Source organism: Plasmodium falciparum, assembly GCF_000002765.6.
Source record: "Plasmodium falciparum 3D7 genome assembly, chromosome: 13".
In the NCBI taxonomy this organism is placed as follows: Eukaryota; Apicomplexa; class Aconoidasida; order Haemosporida; family Plasmodiidae; genus Plasmodium; species Plasmodium falciparum.
Genome location: NC_004331.3, coordinates 1799549 through 1815753, shown reverse-complemented (window position 1 = coordinate 1815753; position 16205 = coordinate 1799549). Strand labels below are relative to the sequence as shown.

Here is a 16205-nt window from a genome sequence, read left to right as displayed (position 1 = left end):
ATCATAAAATAAAATATATTTATCAATATTATTTTAATTTTTTCCCCCCCCCCTATTTTGTAATAAAAGTTAATATATATATGTATATATTTAATGTTTAGAAAATAATTTTAATGTAATTATATGTATATATATATATATATATATATATATATATATATATATATATATATTATACATATATTATTATATTATATTTTATAAAATGAATAATAAATTAAGTTTTCCTTATGAAACATATGAAATAAAAAAGTTTGCTTTTGAATTACCAAAAGATTATCATCCGAATGTAAAATACGGATTTTTTAGAAACGCCTTATTTGGACAGCATACCTTTTATTATGTAATATAATATATAAAATGTATAATATGATATACACATATATGTGTTGTATATTTTTTTATTTATATTGTCCTACATACATATATATATATATATAACTATACTTCTTTTTATTAGATTAAGAGTATTTTAAAAGTGTCAACAAAAGTGTGTGCTGGATTTTTACTTTTTTATTATCCTCTGGACAAATTGCACTGCAATATTCGTCGATTCGTAAGTTATTTAAAAAAAAAAAAAAAAAAAATTATAATATATATATATATATATTATTGAGAATATATATTTTTATTCTTTTAATATATTTTATTCCTGTAGAAAAATAATCTTAAGAAATGAAGGACAGGAATTTTTAATATAAGAATATTCAATTTGGGAATGAGTATGAAGAAAAATAAATTAAGGCAACGAAAGGATAGATATGTAAAAATAGAAAAAAAAAAATAAAACAGAACATATATATATATATATATTCTCTTCAATATAATAAAGTATGAGGTTGAAAGTTTTATTTCTTTAAAAGACCATTTTAAATTTCTGAATTATATATGAGCAAATTTTTTTTTTTTTTTTTTTTTTTTTCGTATCATGTTAAAGAATTTGCATAACACTAATAGTAGGTTTTTTTTTTTTATTTTAATTAATATTAAAATATTCCTCTTTTTTATATACACAATACAGTTATATATATATATATATATTTTAATGTTCTTTTATTTTATCATATAAGGGATACATTATATAGAGAGCAGTTTATTGCTTTTTACAAAATTATGTGAACAAAATAAAATATATTAACTTTTTGTATTACAGAAGGAATATAAAGCTGTTATATAACATATATATTATAAATTATAGATTTATATAATAGGAAAATTATATAAAAAAAAAAAAAAAGAAACATATATATTCTCTATTAATTTTTTTTTTTTTTTTTTTTTTTTTCTTTGTTTTACCTCTTGTTCTTATTTTATTTTATATAATCGCTATCATGAAAAAATAATATATGGCTTATCAAAGTTGTTAAAAAAGGTGACGTTTTTTCGTCCATATTTCATAGGTTATAAAAACAAAGATACATATATAATAATATATACATATATAAATATGTATACATTAAATATATATATATATTATATATATATATATATATATATATATATATATATATATTATATGCATATTTTATTATTTATGTGCATAAAAATCAAAAGCTTCACAATTATTTTAATACACCATTTTCTTCTATTTCTTTTTATTCTTTTTATAAATTGTGACAAAATAAAAAATAATATGTAAAAATATAAAAAAAAAAATTAAATATATATATATAAATACATTTTTAATAAAATGTATTACTTAAGATACAAGTATGTAAATATTACTTTTTAATTTTCTCCTTTTTTTTTTTTTTTTTTTTTTTTTTAATTTAATTTAATGAAGAAAAAACATTAAAAGAAAAAAAAAAAAAAAAAAAATATAAAATGCTAATATACCATAAATTTTGTAAATATAAGAAAAAAAATGAAGATTTATTTATTAACATAATTTACAATAAGCATAATTCGTTATTCGGTAACTTAAACAAGAGCGGGAAAAAATATATTCACACATGTACAGCTCTAAAAAGAAAAGATAGAGTAAGGTGTGAGAGGAAAATAAAATTAAAAGAAAAGTTTAAAATTATTGTTTATGCGTCATTATATTTTTTTACATGTGATTATTTATATCATGAATTTATTTTAAAAAATAGTAAGAATGAAAAAAACGAAGCAAAAAAAAGAGAACAAAATATTGAGGTCGTTCGTTTAAATAATGGAATTATAAACAAAGGAGGTGATAATAATAATATTAATAATAGTAATAATAATATATATAAACAAAATGATATTGTAAAAAAAGATCAGTCCTATTTCTTTCTTTATAGTAATCCTTTTGTAAATTTTTTCATAGATAGTATTAAAAAATTAAACATTTTTATCAACTCAAATACGATACATAACGAAAATGAGGATAAGCAAGGTGACAAGAATTTGAAAAAGTCTGATAGAAAAAATGATGAGAAGGAAAACAATTCTTATGAAATAAAAATTACAAGGGGGAGTAGAAATAAAAATATATATGAAAATTCAAATATGGATAAAGAAAAATTATACAAAGGAGATTATCATAATAATGATAATTACAAAAAACATAACAATAATAATAATAATAATAATAATATGACTAATATATTTACAAATCATATATATAACAAAAATTATTTTTTTAATAAATGCAACTTATTTTTACTTTGTAATGGATTAATATTTATTACATGGAGAATTAGTGAGGTGTTGATAAATAAGAGATTATTTCATTTTATGTGTAGAAATTTTATATGCTCTTATAATAATATAAAACAGAAATATATACATACAATTATTACATCAAGTATTAGTCATATTACTTTTCCACATTTTTTATTTAATATGTGGGCTTTCTATACAATTACAAATACATTATTATCCCCAGAAATAGGAGAAAAGAAAAAAAAGTTTTATTTTTTTAATTATAAATCTAATGTATTACAACAAAAAATGAATGATCAGGATATTATAAATATATGTGTATTATCTTCTATATGTTCAACTATACCATATATTCTATTAAATAAAAAAAATCAAATACTTGGAGCGTCTGGTTCTATCATGGGGTTAGTATATATATTATCAACATTAAAACCAAATGAAGTGTTTATTTCATTATTCCCATTACCTTATTTGAAATTAACAGCATTACAATTATGTCATTTAAGTATATTAACAAATATATTTTTTCTTTTTTTTCGAAAAAAAAAAGTAAATCATTTCAACATTGCATGGTCAGCACATATGTTTGGTCTTTTAGGTGGTGCACTATATAATATATATCAAAGAAAAATAAAAAATAATAATAATTATTATCCATTTATTCAACTCTCTATAAAAAATGGATATATAGATTATCTTAATTCATATTTAGATCTTATAGATATGTTAAAGTGTTTCTGCCTACAAACAAAAATGTTCTTCTCTCTAGATATAAAAACAATGCAATCACTTAACAGAAAAATAAATTCTATTAAATCACACACAGCACAAAGAAGAATACATTTCCAAATTAAAAAAATGAAAAACTTGGAGTTCTTATCCAAAAGAAATCAATTACAATAAGGATAATAAAATAAGAAAAATAAAATAAAAAATAAAAAGTAAAAAAAAGAACAAAACAAAATAGAAAGTTATATATATATATATATATATATATATATATATATATTTGTGTATACATTAATATAACCAACCCTAAAGTGTACAATATGACAACTATATATTATATAAAGAAAAAAAAAAAAAAAAAAAAAAAAAACGAAAAAAGGAACTTTCTTGAATGTTATCAAATGTTAATTTTTAATATATGTACCAACAATTAGAAGAAATAATAATTAAGGAAAAAAGAAAGAAAAAATAATAAATATAACAACTACAATTTGTTTTATTATATATATATTATATATATATATTTTTTTTTTTTTTGTGTTTAATATTGAAAATAAAAATATTAAATAAAACATAATGTCACATATGGCTAATTATTACAGTTTATTATGTATTTATTTATTTTCTTTTATTATTTATTTTATTTATTTATTATTATTTTTTTTTTTTTTTTTTTTGTTCTTTACTGTTGCATGTTTTTTTTTTTATAAGAAAACACTTAGTAAGGAATATATCAGATATTGGATTTTTAAGAATATGTATAATTTTTGATTTCTTAAGAATAATAAGAAGGGTAAATTATTTAAAATAAATAAATAAATATATATATATATATATATATATATATATATTTATTCTTTTTAAATATTTCTGTTTTTAAAACCAGTTCTTTCCAATATTTATATAAAACATTAATATATAATTATATTATATAATATTTACTATATTATAGAAAAATATATTTTTCATAATAATAATATTTTATTATTATTTATGAATAAATTAAGTAAAATAATTTTTCATATCATGCCCCACCCCAAAAAAAAAATAAAATAAAATAAAATAAAATATTAATAAATAATATAAACAAAAATACAAATAATAATATATAAAAATGTCACATTTTATATTATATATTTAGATATTTAGAATGATAAAGTAATCAAAGGTTTAATTCATATAAAAAAAAATATATATATTATATATATATATATATATATATATATATAATATATAATAAATAGTTATTAATAGAAAGTTTTTTTTTCTCTATATAGATGTTAAGTACATTTCTTCTTGCATGTATATATAAAAACATACACGACGGCTAAAAAAAAAAAAAAATTCATATACTTAAAAAGATTATATATATTATATATTATAATATATATTTATATAAACTTAATTATATATGGTCATAAGTATATTGAATATAATATTAATATTACATATAAAATAATAGTATAATATTTAATAAAATTTTTTACAATAATAAAAATAATATAATAAAGCATTTTCTAAAATATACATTTATATATTAAATATATATATTTATATTTATTATTTTTTTTTTTTTTTTCTTCTTTTATTTTCATCTATTCTATTTGTATATTATAAAATATAAATATTTAAAAAATATAATATATATATATATATATATATATATATATATTTATAGTTAATTTTTTATATAAATTAATTATACATTTATATATATTATATATAAATATCTATAGCATATATAAAGATTATATATCGAAACAACTTTTTTTTTTTTTTTTTTTATTTATTTATATATATATTTATATTTTTTTTTTTTTTTTTTTAATTTATTATTTCATATATTTTAATTTGTTATATAATTAATTCACTATGAAGAAGTATATATTTTTCTTTCTCTTTTCTTTTATAAATTTTTTTTTTGTGTACGATGTTACATGTACAAAAGAAGTAACATCAACAAATGATGATCCTTTAACACCCCTCAACAGATTTGATAAATATTATTTACGTATGTTTAAAAAAGTACCAAGATTACAACAAAATGGATCAAATATTATCAACGTAAGGAAATAAAAATATATACCCTGTTCATTATTTTAACTAAATATGTAATACATATATATATATATATATATATATATATATATATAATGTTATTTTCGTTTTGTTTCCTGTAGGGTGTTAATATGAAAAATACAGTCATTGTATTGTACTTTTTCGCAAAATGGTAATCAAAAGAAAAAAAAAAAATTTTAATTTATATTTTTAAGTATTCTTTTTATAATTTTTTTTTTTTTTTTTTTTTTTTTGTGTGTGTAGGTGTCAAGCTTGTACAATGCAAAGCACAGAAATGGTAATAAGAAAAAAATAAAATATATAAATTGTATATATATATATATATATATGTATGTTTTATATATATATTATCCTTTGCTTTTTAATTTTTTTTTTTTTTAGGATAAATTACAAAAATATTACGGAAAGCGCATATACTTATTAAAGGTTGACCTAGACAAAAATGAATCACTTGCAAGAAAATTTTCAGTAAAATCATTACCCACAATTATTCTTTTAAAAAATAAAACTATGCTAGCAAGAAAAGATCACTTTGTCTCAAGCAATGATTTGATAGCATTAATTAAAAAACATTTATAAGATAAAGAAGATATATATGAAATATAAATAATTAATTCTATTAATATATACAAAAATGAGGATAATACAAATTGATATATATATATATATATATAAATTTTTTTTTTTTATATAATAATTATGAACAAATATCTTTCCTCGGATAATCCTTATTCTCAGCTTGTAATTTCATAACTTTAAATAATAGCTTACTCTTTTTTTCATTTTCTTTTTTTTCAAGCTTTACCTTATTTATTATTTCATTTTTATCATTCTCACTTAATTCGTTATGGCAAATGCAACAGGTCTATATATTCAAAAAAAAGGAATATAATAAAAAATATTTGCATTATGTTATTTATTCATATTATATATATATATATATATATATATATATATTGTATATATATATATTTTTTTTTTTTTTTTTTTGAAATTTTTTTAATTTTTTAATTTTTATATATATTCTTAAGCTTTAGAAATTATTTGATTTTAATAACTTTATATTTTTTTTTTTCTATTTTTTTTAATACGTATATAATATATATTTATTTATATAGGATTAATGCCTTATATATGTATTTAAAGCGTAAACATATATATATATATATGTTCTTTTTTTTTAAGTTTAATAATACTTTTCTACATTCTCTGCGTATGACAGTTTCATAAAGACACATTAAATGAAAAATATGATCTTCAAAAAAAAAAAAAAAAAAAAAAAAAAAAAATTTATAATAAATACATAAATAATTTTAAAATAAATATAAAGATTAAATAAATAAATATATATATATATATATATATATATATTACCACAAGTTAATTTATAAAACGTGGGGGGGAAATTTCCGTGAAGCGAATCACTATTAGGCATTAAACACTATATAAATATAAAAATAAAAATATATTGTATTATAAATATATATGAAAAAAAAAAAAAAAGTGAATAATATATAACATAATATACATATATATATATATATATATATATATATATATATAGATATATTCTTACCAGTTGGCATTCCTCAGAACTATTTACGTCCTTCAACTTTGTTGTTGTATTACAACCTGATATATTTTTTTTCTTAATTGTTTTATATGTACAATCATAATTATTTTCATTTTGTTGAAAATTTTCTAATGCTTTCTTTCTCTATAAATAATAAATGTACATATATATAATACCATTTTAATAAAAATATATTTTTATTTGTTCATTTAATATAAAAATGAAAGTATATATGAATAGATTTTTCTTTCTTTATTTATTTATTTATTTTTTATTTACACTTTCGATAAAATTTTTATCATTTCCGTCAATACATTTTTGTGCACTTTTATTATTCTTCTCTTCATTATCTTCGACCTCTTCAACAAATGTTCGTTCTTAAAGAAACGAAGAATATATATATATATGTATATATTTATTTATCGGATCATATATTTCTCCCAGTATATAATATAATCATAACATAGACATAGAATGTTTCATTTGCTTTTACTTTTCCCTCCTGAAATATCTCTAAATAACATCTTAAAAAAAAAAAATATATATATATTAAAACACCCTTATATATTTTCTCAATAGAACATTTGTTCTCTTCATAATTATTTATTATTTAATACATTATCAATCATTTTATTTTGTAATTTCTTATGATCTAAAGACATTCGGTAGGAACTCAGTACAGAATCTGAAAAGTTCTTTTCCTTAATTAACTCCTCATTCATTTTATCAGGGTTAGAAAATAAATTCAGTTCTTTGTTTTTTTTCAGTGTTCTAAAATCAGGTACGTTTATTAACTTAAAAAAAATTTCATTTATTTTTTCTTTACAATATGGTATAATATACAATTTTTAAAAAGGTATTATTGTAATATATATATATATATATATATATATGTGTGTTCATTTATTTATATAATTATCTTTTAATTTTAATTTTTAATTTTTTCGTACTGTCCTTTTTCTGGAAGATGTTTTTTTTTTATATCCTTTTGATCTGAACAGTAGAAAGAAAAAAAAATTAAAATAATTTAATATAATGTTGTCTTTAAATTATTATATTTCCTTTTTTTTTTTTTTTTTTTCATTATTTGTTTTTACTCATATTGATTATTATCAAGAAAGGAATCCAAAGATGGTTCGTTGCTACCTACCCATTTAATATATTTATAAGTATAAATTCTAATATATATATTTTGACATACACAAATTATTATTATTATTATTATTATTGTTATATATGTTCAAAAGCATATTTTTATATCTTGAAATATTAATGTGTTACTAGAAATGTATTCTTTAATATTTACAGTAGTAATCCCCTGTACCTCCAAAATTGCACATAACATTCTGATTATCTTTTCTTTATATTCAATAACTTCATATGCAGCTTTTTTGAATTTTTCTAATTTCATATCAGAATGATTGACATATCTCCTTAACAGGTTCAGATAAAAAAAAAAAAAAAAAAAAAAATTAAAAAAATTGAAAGAAAAAAAAAATTTAATTTATATATATTTGCTTCAAATGAAAATTATAAAATGAAAGATTCTCAACTTACTTTTTAATGTTTTCACTATGTTCCATTTTTTTTATACATTCACATATATAAATATATATATATATATATATATATATATATTTAATATATTTAAATATATATGAAAATGATCAGATGCATTATATTACGTTATTTTATTTTATATTAAGGACATTATAACTAGTTCTATATTAAAATATGAAGTATTAGAAATTTCAGTTTTCTATTTCTATAAATATATATAGTATATCATTTGTATAAATTGTTTATATTATTAAAAATATAAGCAAAAAAAAGAATAAAATAAAATAAAACACAAAATAAAAAAAAAAAAAAAACTATATATAAATATATATTTGTATATATGTTTCTCTATATATAACAAAAGTGTTGTAATATTTATTGTCTTTTATTTGTCTATAATTTTCTATTTTTTCAATGTTAAAATATTTTGTAAAATCGTGAGAGGATGGACACTCAAACAAAATAAGCAATTTTAAAAGATTAAAAAAAAAAAATTATATTTTGTCTTTTCACAAAATGGATATATAAATATAAATATATAAATATAAATATATATATATATATATATATATATATATATATATATATATGTGGAGAATAAGTATTTTAAATTTTCATCATTTAAAGGGAAAATACAAATGAACAAATATATATATGATTATATATAAATATATAATTATACAAAAAAACTTGTATTAAGGTGTAAGTACAAAAACGATAGATAATGAAACAATATTCTTTAAAAACATTCATAATAAGAATAAGAAAATTTAGATAGCACGCAAATTTATTCTACATGTGTAGGATATTTAAAAAGGTTAATTAAAAATTAAATAATTAACCTAATGTATATTATTATTTTTTTTGATCTTTCTTAGTTTTTGTTATATAGTTGTCTTTTCATTTAAAATTTTGGAATATATATATATATAAAGATATAAAATAAATTAATATATAAAATAATAATAGTTGAAGATCATAAAAGTGCAATTAATTTTTAATTACAAATTAAATTAAAATTAATTAATATTATTTAAATGTATTAATTCATAAACTTATAAGGTTTAAAATATATAAGAATATTATAAAGATTGTATACAAATTAGGTATATAATATAATATATATAAAAACATAAAATGATTTACTATATATAAATATATATATTGGACATAAAAAATAGATATACATATATATAATATATACATATATATATGTGAATTAATATAAAACATCTTCATAATATGAAAAATAAAAAAAATAAAAAAAATAAAAAAAATAAAAAAACATATATATTTTTATAATTAATAAGGCACTGTTGATTCAATATATTGTATAACGTATAAAAAAAAAAATGTATATCTTTATTTTTATAAAAAAAATGAATATTTCTATATACACACATATATATATATATATATATATACATACATATGTGTAATTGTTTTATTTTTTCCAAGGATCTGTAACTTCTATATAATTGGATGATGTTATATTATCCTTGGAATTTTCTTGTATATTTATAACACCCTTATCTTCAACACTATTGATATCAAAATCGTTCGTATTTATATCTGATATATTATTGAAGTCACTGTTTTGTTGTAATATTTCATTTTTTTTTTTAAGATGATCATTTTTTTCATCATTTTCATCAATATCATTATTATTCCATACAAAATTGTGCTCTGAATGGTTCCAAGGGATTTTGTTATTTATAATATGTTGATCATTAAAATAAGTATCTTCATCTTGTTGTTTTTCTTTGTGGTGATTACTATAGGTAACATGATCCTCAGCATTATTATATTCGGAAAATAAATTGACAGTATCATTTGAATTATTAACACAAGATGTAATATCACTAAATCCAGATTTAAGAGGTGACATACTATTTGATGTGGTTGTATCTTCTACAATGTCATTATTATGGAGAATAATATTTTTATCATTCAAGACAGTATTATTTTCTACCATATTATTATTATTATGTTCATTGATAAAATTAAAAGGGTCATTAGAATTACTTATAAAATCATCTTCATTTTGATGATTTATATTTGTTGATATATTTTTATTAATTAAAATATTTTCATCACTTTCTATATTCTGATTTACATGATTTTGTTCATCAACGCTATAATTATCTTGGTTGCTAAATATATCTACACTTAATTCCATATCACCTCTTATATCATCATTTTTTTTATCATCCTTTGTTATACCTAATTCATGAGACATTAATTCCTCGATATAATTTATCCATTCCATAACTGAGTTAAATTTTTTATTATCATAATTAATTTCATGTTTTCCTTTATTGCACCAAGCATGAAATACTTTTTTAAAATTATCTTTTTTGAAATTATAAATAATTTCATCTTTTTCAATAGTTCCTTTTTTTATGTCACTATTATATTTATCTAATGAAAAATCATTGCCATATTTACAATTATCATTACTACTACTTTCAGTGTAATCACTTTTGTTTTCTAATTCATCTAGCGATTCAAATAAGGATCCAAGCATATCAAACTCTGAAAAAATATCATTTCTATATGGTGAAGAAATTAAATAATTTGAATTTACCTTTTCGATATTTTCCTCATTATAATTAGTCTCAAATATGGGTGACGAAGGACTACGAATTGGTGTATTAGTTGGTGACTTTATTGGGCTATTGTTATATAACTGTTGATTAGGTGATAAAACTAATTCATTTACATCTGTCAAATGTAAAGACGATGCATGTAAAGAACTGGTTGGTGGAGACTGAGAAAACTTCAAATTTTCTGAAGAATTCATAAGTCTAATATCACATGCTTCTTCAAAATCTGGATCATTCAATTGATTAGGTATATTTTTTGGTGAACCTCCACAACTACTACTACTACTACTATTATTACTACCACCACTATTACTGCTACTAGTACTACTACTACTACTATTACTAGATATATTATTGGATCTAGGAGAATGTGATGAGAATACATTTGGATGGCTCATTTCGGGTAATAAAGGTAATTTCAAAGGATGATTTATTATAGGTGAAGTATTATTATGTGTAAGATTTTGATTTATATTTGAAATATTAATATGTTCTTCTTTAATTTTTATTTCCATTTTTTCTGATTTTATTTTTACATTTTCATCATTACATAATTTTATTTTATACTCTTCTTCATCAATCATATCCTCTTCTTTATTATGATTCTTGTTTCTATCAACATAATCATTTATGTTTGGATTAATGCATTCTTTCATATTTTCTTTTCTTTCTAGAAATTCAATTTCTTTTATAAGACGATAATAATTTTCGTGTTCATTAATATTATTCATATTGTTCATATTATTCATATTGTTCATATTGTTCATATTATTCATATTGTTCATATTGTTCATATTATTCATATTATTCATATTGTTCATATTGTTCATATTGTTCATATTGTTCATATTGTTCATATTATTCATATTGTTCATATTATTTATACCATTCTCATCATTCATATTTTTGTTCAGTTGCTTGTCTTTATTAATTGAAACATTTAATATGCCATCACTATTTTGTTCATATAGTACATCAGCATTATTTTCATCATTAATATGAATTATATTATCCTCATCATTATGATTTATATTTTCACTGTCATTTTCATTTCTATCTTTTGGTTCTATTCTAACATCTTCATCATCATTATCATTATCATCATCATCTTTATCCTCTTCATCTGTTTTAACAACATGATCATCACCTTTCTTTTTACCTTCATCATTATCATCATTATCGTTATTTCTGTTATTATCCCCATTGTCATTATTACTATTATTATTATTATTGTTGTTGTTGTTGTTGTTGTTATTGTTGTTGTTATTGTTGTTATTATTATTATTGTTGTTATTATTACCATTACTATTATTATCATTATTATTATTATCATTATTATGATTATCATTATTATTACTATTATTATTATTATTATTATTACTATTATTATTATTATTATTGTCTGCATTATTATTTTTAACATTAATATCACCTTGTTTATCACTAGAATAATCTGAATAGTTGTCACTTCTTTTTTCGTTTTGATCATTTAGATATATACACTCTTTATTCAAAATACGTTCATTAAATAAGTATCTATAGGTATCATTTATAATATTATTATTATTATTATTATTATATGTGAATGGATTCTTGTAAAACTTTTTATAGTTTATTTTATTACACATAACAATTTCATGATTATCACCACTGTTCAGTTCTTTACGCTTATTAGGTAATTTTATTTTACAATAATTTTGTTCATTATTTTGCTGTATTTTATTTTTTCTATTAAATATAATTGATGTTTTGTCTGATTTATATTTTGAGCAGCTATTATTTGTACTATCAAAAGTAGGCATATAAGTATTATAATAATTATTTTTCATATTTATTGCTTCCACTTGTTCATATTGTTTATAATATCTGTTCATATCATTTATGTAATAATTTAATAACCTTTTAGATAATATTGAAAAATACGAATGCGAAATTTTTCTAACATATGATTTAATAAAATGATTATAATTTTTATTAGGGTTATATTTATTATGTACTACATAATTCTTATTATTCACACTTAGAGATAACGTATTAAGAATATCAATAAGTGTTTTTCTTTTACATTTTTTTGTTTTTATATTTATGCTATTTATTTTATTTTTTAATTTTTTTTTAGAATTACTGTCATTTTTATTTTTTTTTCTTTTAATTATATATTTACGTATACATAATATTTTATCCAAAAAAAGTTGGATAAAAATTTTAAGAAATTTCCTATAACTATATTTATTATTAAAACATTTTAAAAAACAATTTTGACTGTGAAAATAATCATTATGTAAATAATTATAGTAGAAGGATATAACATAATTACTGATATAATATTTGTATTTACATATATTAGTATATGTTATATTTTTAAAATAACGGTAATATATTATATTTCTACTAATAAATATATTTTTTAATTTTTTAATTAATTTTTTTATTTGATTAAATATAAAATAAATTGTTCTATCAAAATTCAAATAATTAATAATATTCTTTTTATTATATTCATTTTTGTCTGTATTAATTTTTATTAATGGACACAAAATATTATTATTACTCTTGTATTTTATAGATGATAAATATTTCAACATATCAAATAGTTTAGTTTTATTTTTTGATTCTTCACCATTTATGGTATCATCATATTTCATATATATAATCTTATTATTTTTTAATAATATATTATAAATTTTATTATCCATATAATTATTATTAGAACAATTATTTCTATTAATACTATAATTTTTATCATTATTTAATATTATCATACTCCTTTTTTTTTTTCTCTTTCGTTTTTTTTTTCTTCTCATTATTATATTTATTCTCTTCTTTTTTCTCTTAATTTTGGAGATCCTCAAATTTCTTATATTATTCACTAAATTTAACACATTCATATAACAATTCTCCTTATTCGATCTTTCATATGGCTTTATTTTCTTGTGTCTCCTAATACATTTGTTATAACACAGAAGTTTATTATCTCTTTTACTTTTTATTAAACTTGCATGATTATATTCTTTATTATTTAATATACCATCTTCATAACTATTTGATGAATATATATTTTTTATCATATACATATTTTGTGTGTTATTAATAATATATTCATTACTATTATTATTATTATTATTCATACTATGTTCATTATAAATATTAACCATGACAAAAATTAATTTTGAGATATACACATCATAAATATAATTATTTATATTATAATCATTATTTCTAATCATATCATTCCTAATTTTTAAATTGTTGTAAAGAAACTCATAATTTTTTATATTCATAAATTCATAAGGTACATCTATCATTTTATACTTATAAATATGTACATAATACCTACTACGTAGGATAATAATATGGTATATATATATATATATATATATGTGCTCTTATGTTACTGATTATTGTTATGATATATATTAATATATTTTATCAAAATTATATATATATATAATATGTATAATTATAATATTCTATGTGACATTTACATAAAAAAAAAAAAATATATATATATATATAAATACATATATATGCATAATACAACATTATATTCTTAATTTGTTCAAATTATATATATTTTGTGTCTTGTTATATATCTTTCAATAATTTGTAATAATAAACACGCCTTTGTATCCTGAAGACCTCTCAAGTGTAAATTATAATTATTTCTTATATATTCTCCTATATAAATATATAAATATATATATATATATATATATATATTTTATATTACTGTATTATATCCCTTTATTATTTCTGATATTTAATACACATATTATTCAATTTGATGATATAATATCGTTAAATATATATAATATTTAAAAAAAAAAAAATAATAAAATAATAAATAAAATGATATATTATAATATATATATATATATATATATATATATATATACAATATGTTATATCTTTCATATATTACTTTTTTTTTTTTTTTTTTTTTTTTTTTTTTTTCTTTCTTTTTATTTATGTAGGATAATTTACTTAATATATATGATATATATTTTATTTATAAATATATGGGAATACAAGGATAATTCCATAAACTATAAATATTATATATATATATATAATATATGTATGTTATTTACTTCAAGATATTAATAATCAGAACTTCTTTTTCATTTTTTATACACTTAATTTTAATAAAATATATATAACGAAATAGACAAATTTATTATATAACAAGTGCAAATATATATAATAAAACAAATAGAAAAATATGCTACATATAAATGTGTCAAGTAATTATTAATTTTTTAAAAATTTATTGTTTTTAATTACCAAAAAAAAAAAAAAAAAAATTGAAAAAGTATATTTTATTGTAAATAAATAAATATATATATATATATATTTCTACGATTATATAGTTTTATTGTTTGTTTTACTCTTTTATTATGTCATTTATTTTATTTATGTATAAAAAAAAAAAAAAAATTAAAATTTATACAGCTTCATATATATATATAATTTTAAACATTACATATCTTAAATTATGTTATAGATAAAATGTAATTTTATAAATAAACATAAATATATATTTATATAGATTCAAAAGTAAAAAAAAAAAAAAAAAAAAAATATGGAAAAAAAAATATATACATATTAATATATATGTATAAATATATAATATCATATTATATATATATATATCAGATTAATATATATATAATATACTATTTTTAATATTCCTTTAGAAATTAAAATTTTTCATTATTTTCAATTTCTTAAATACTCTCTATTTTTCATATTACTTGTTATTATATACTAAAAATTAAAAAGTTAAAAAAAAAAAAAAAAAAACATATTAATATAAATACAAAATATATCACATATATTTTTAGCAAAAAAAAAAAAAAAATTGTTACATTTATAAATTTTTATAAATAATGGTTTTTAAAAAAAAAAGAAAATTTTTTTTACTTATTACATGTTTCATTTGAAAATTATACATATATATTAGGTACATTAATATAAATATATATAAAATGTATATATATTTTTTTTTCTGGGGGTTTCTACAAAAA

At 17.2% G+C, this 16205-nt stretch overlaps 5 protein-coding genes across 5 annotated transcripts; 3 read left to right on the top strand and 2 right to left on the bottom strand.

Annotated features, from left to right (window-relative positions):
• Positions 1 to 205: 205 nt before the first annotated feature.
• PF3D7_1345300 (conserved Plasmodium protein, unknown function) lies at positions 206 to 679 on the top strand (the record flags this gene model as incomplete). The annotated part of the gene is made up of 3 exons (XM_002809024.1): positions 206 to 343; positions 461 to 556; positions 659 to 679. The coding sequence occupies 3 exons, from the start codon at positions 206 to 208 to the stop codon at positions 677 to 679; spliced, it is 255 nt and encodes an 84-aa protein (XP_002809070.1).
• Positions 680 to 1824: 1145 nt separating this feature from the next.
• On the top strand, positions 1825 to 3534 carry PF3D7_1345200 (rhomboid protease ROM6, putative; the record flags this gene model as incomplete). The annotated part of the gene is made up of 1 exon (XM_001350131.1): positions 1825 to 3534. One exon carries the CDS (start codon positions 1825 to 1827, stop codon positions 3532 to 3534), a length of 1710 nt encoding a protein of 569 aa, XP_001350167.1.
• A 1698-nt stretch (positions 3535 to 5232) lies between these two features.
• On the top strand, positions 5233 to 6018 carry PF3D7_1345100 (thioredoxin 2; the record flags this gene model as incomplete). The annotated part of the gene is made up of 4 exons (XM_001350130.1): positions 5233 to 5424; positions 5541 to 5590; positions 5683 to 5716; positions 5821 to 6018. 4 exons carry the CDS (start codon positions 5233 to 5235, stop codon positions 6016 to 6018), a joined length of 474 nt encoding a protein of 157 aa, XP_001350166.1.
• Positions 6019 to 6136: 118 nt separating this feature from the next.
• On the bottom strand, positions 6137 to 8595 carry PF3D7_1345000 (conserved Plasmodium protein, unknown function; the record flags this gene model as incomplete). The annotated part of the gene is made up of 11 exons (XM_002809023.1): positions 6137 to 6304; positions 6636 to 6694; positions 6814 to 6880; positions 7016 to 7156; positions 7292 to 7389; positions 7506 to 7536; positions 7630 to 7806; positions 7963 to 8005; positions 8110 to 8158; positions 8294 to 8445; positions 8570 to 8595. The coding sequence occupies 11 exons, from the start codon at positions 8593 to 8595 to the stop codon at positions 6137 to 6139; spliced, it is 1011 nt and encodes a 336-aa protein (XP_002809069.1).
• Positions 8596 to 10016: 1421 nt separating this feature from the next.
• PF3D7_1344900 (conserved Plasmodium protein, unknown function) lies at positions 10017 to 14483 on the bottom strand (the record flags this gene model as incomplete). The annotated part of the gene is made up of 1 exon (XM_001350127.1): positions 10017 to 14483. One exon carries the CDS (start codon positions 14481 to 14483, stop codon positions 10017 to 10019), a length of 4467 nt encoding a protein of 1488 aa, XP_001350163.1.
• Between the last annotated feature and the right edge of the window lie 1722 nt (positions 14484 to 16205).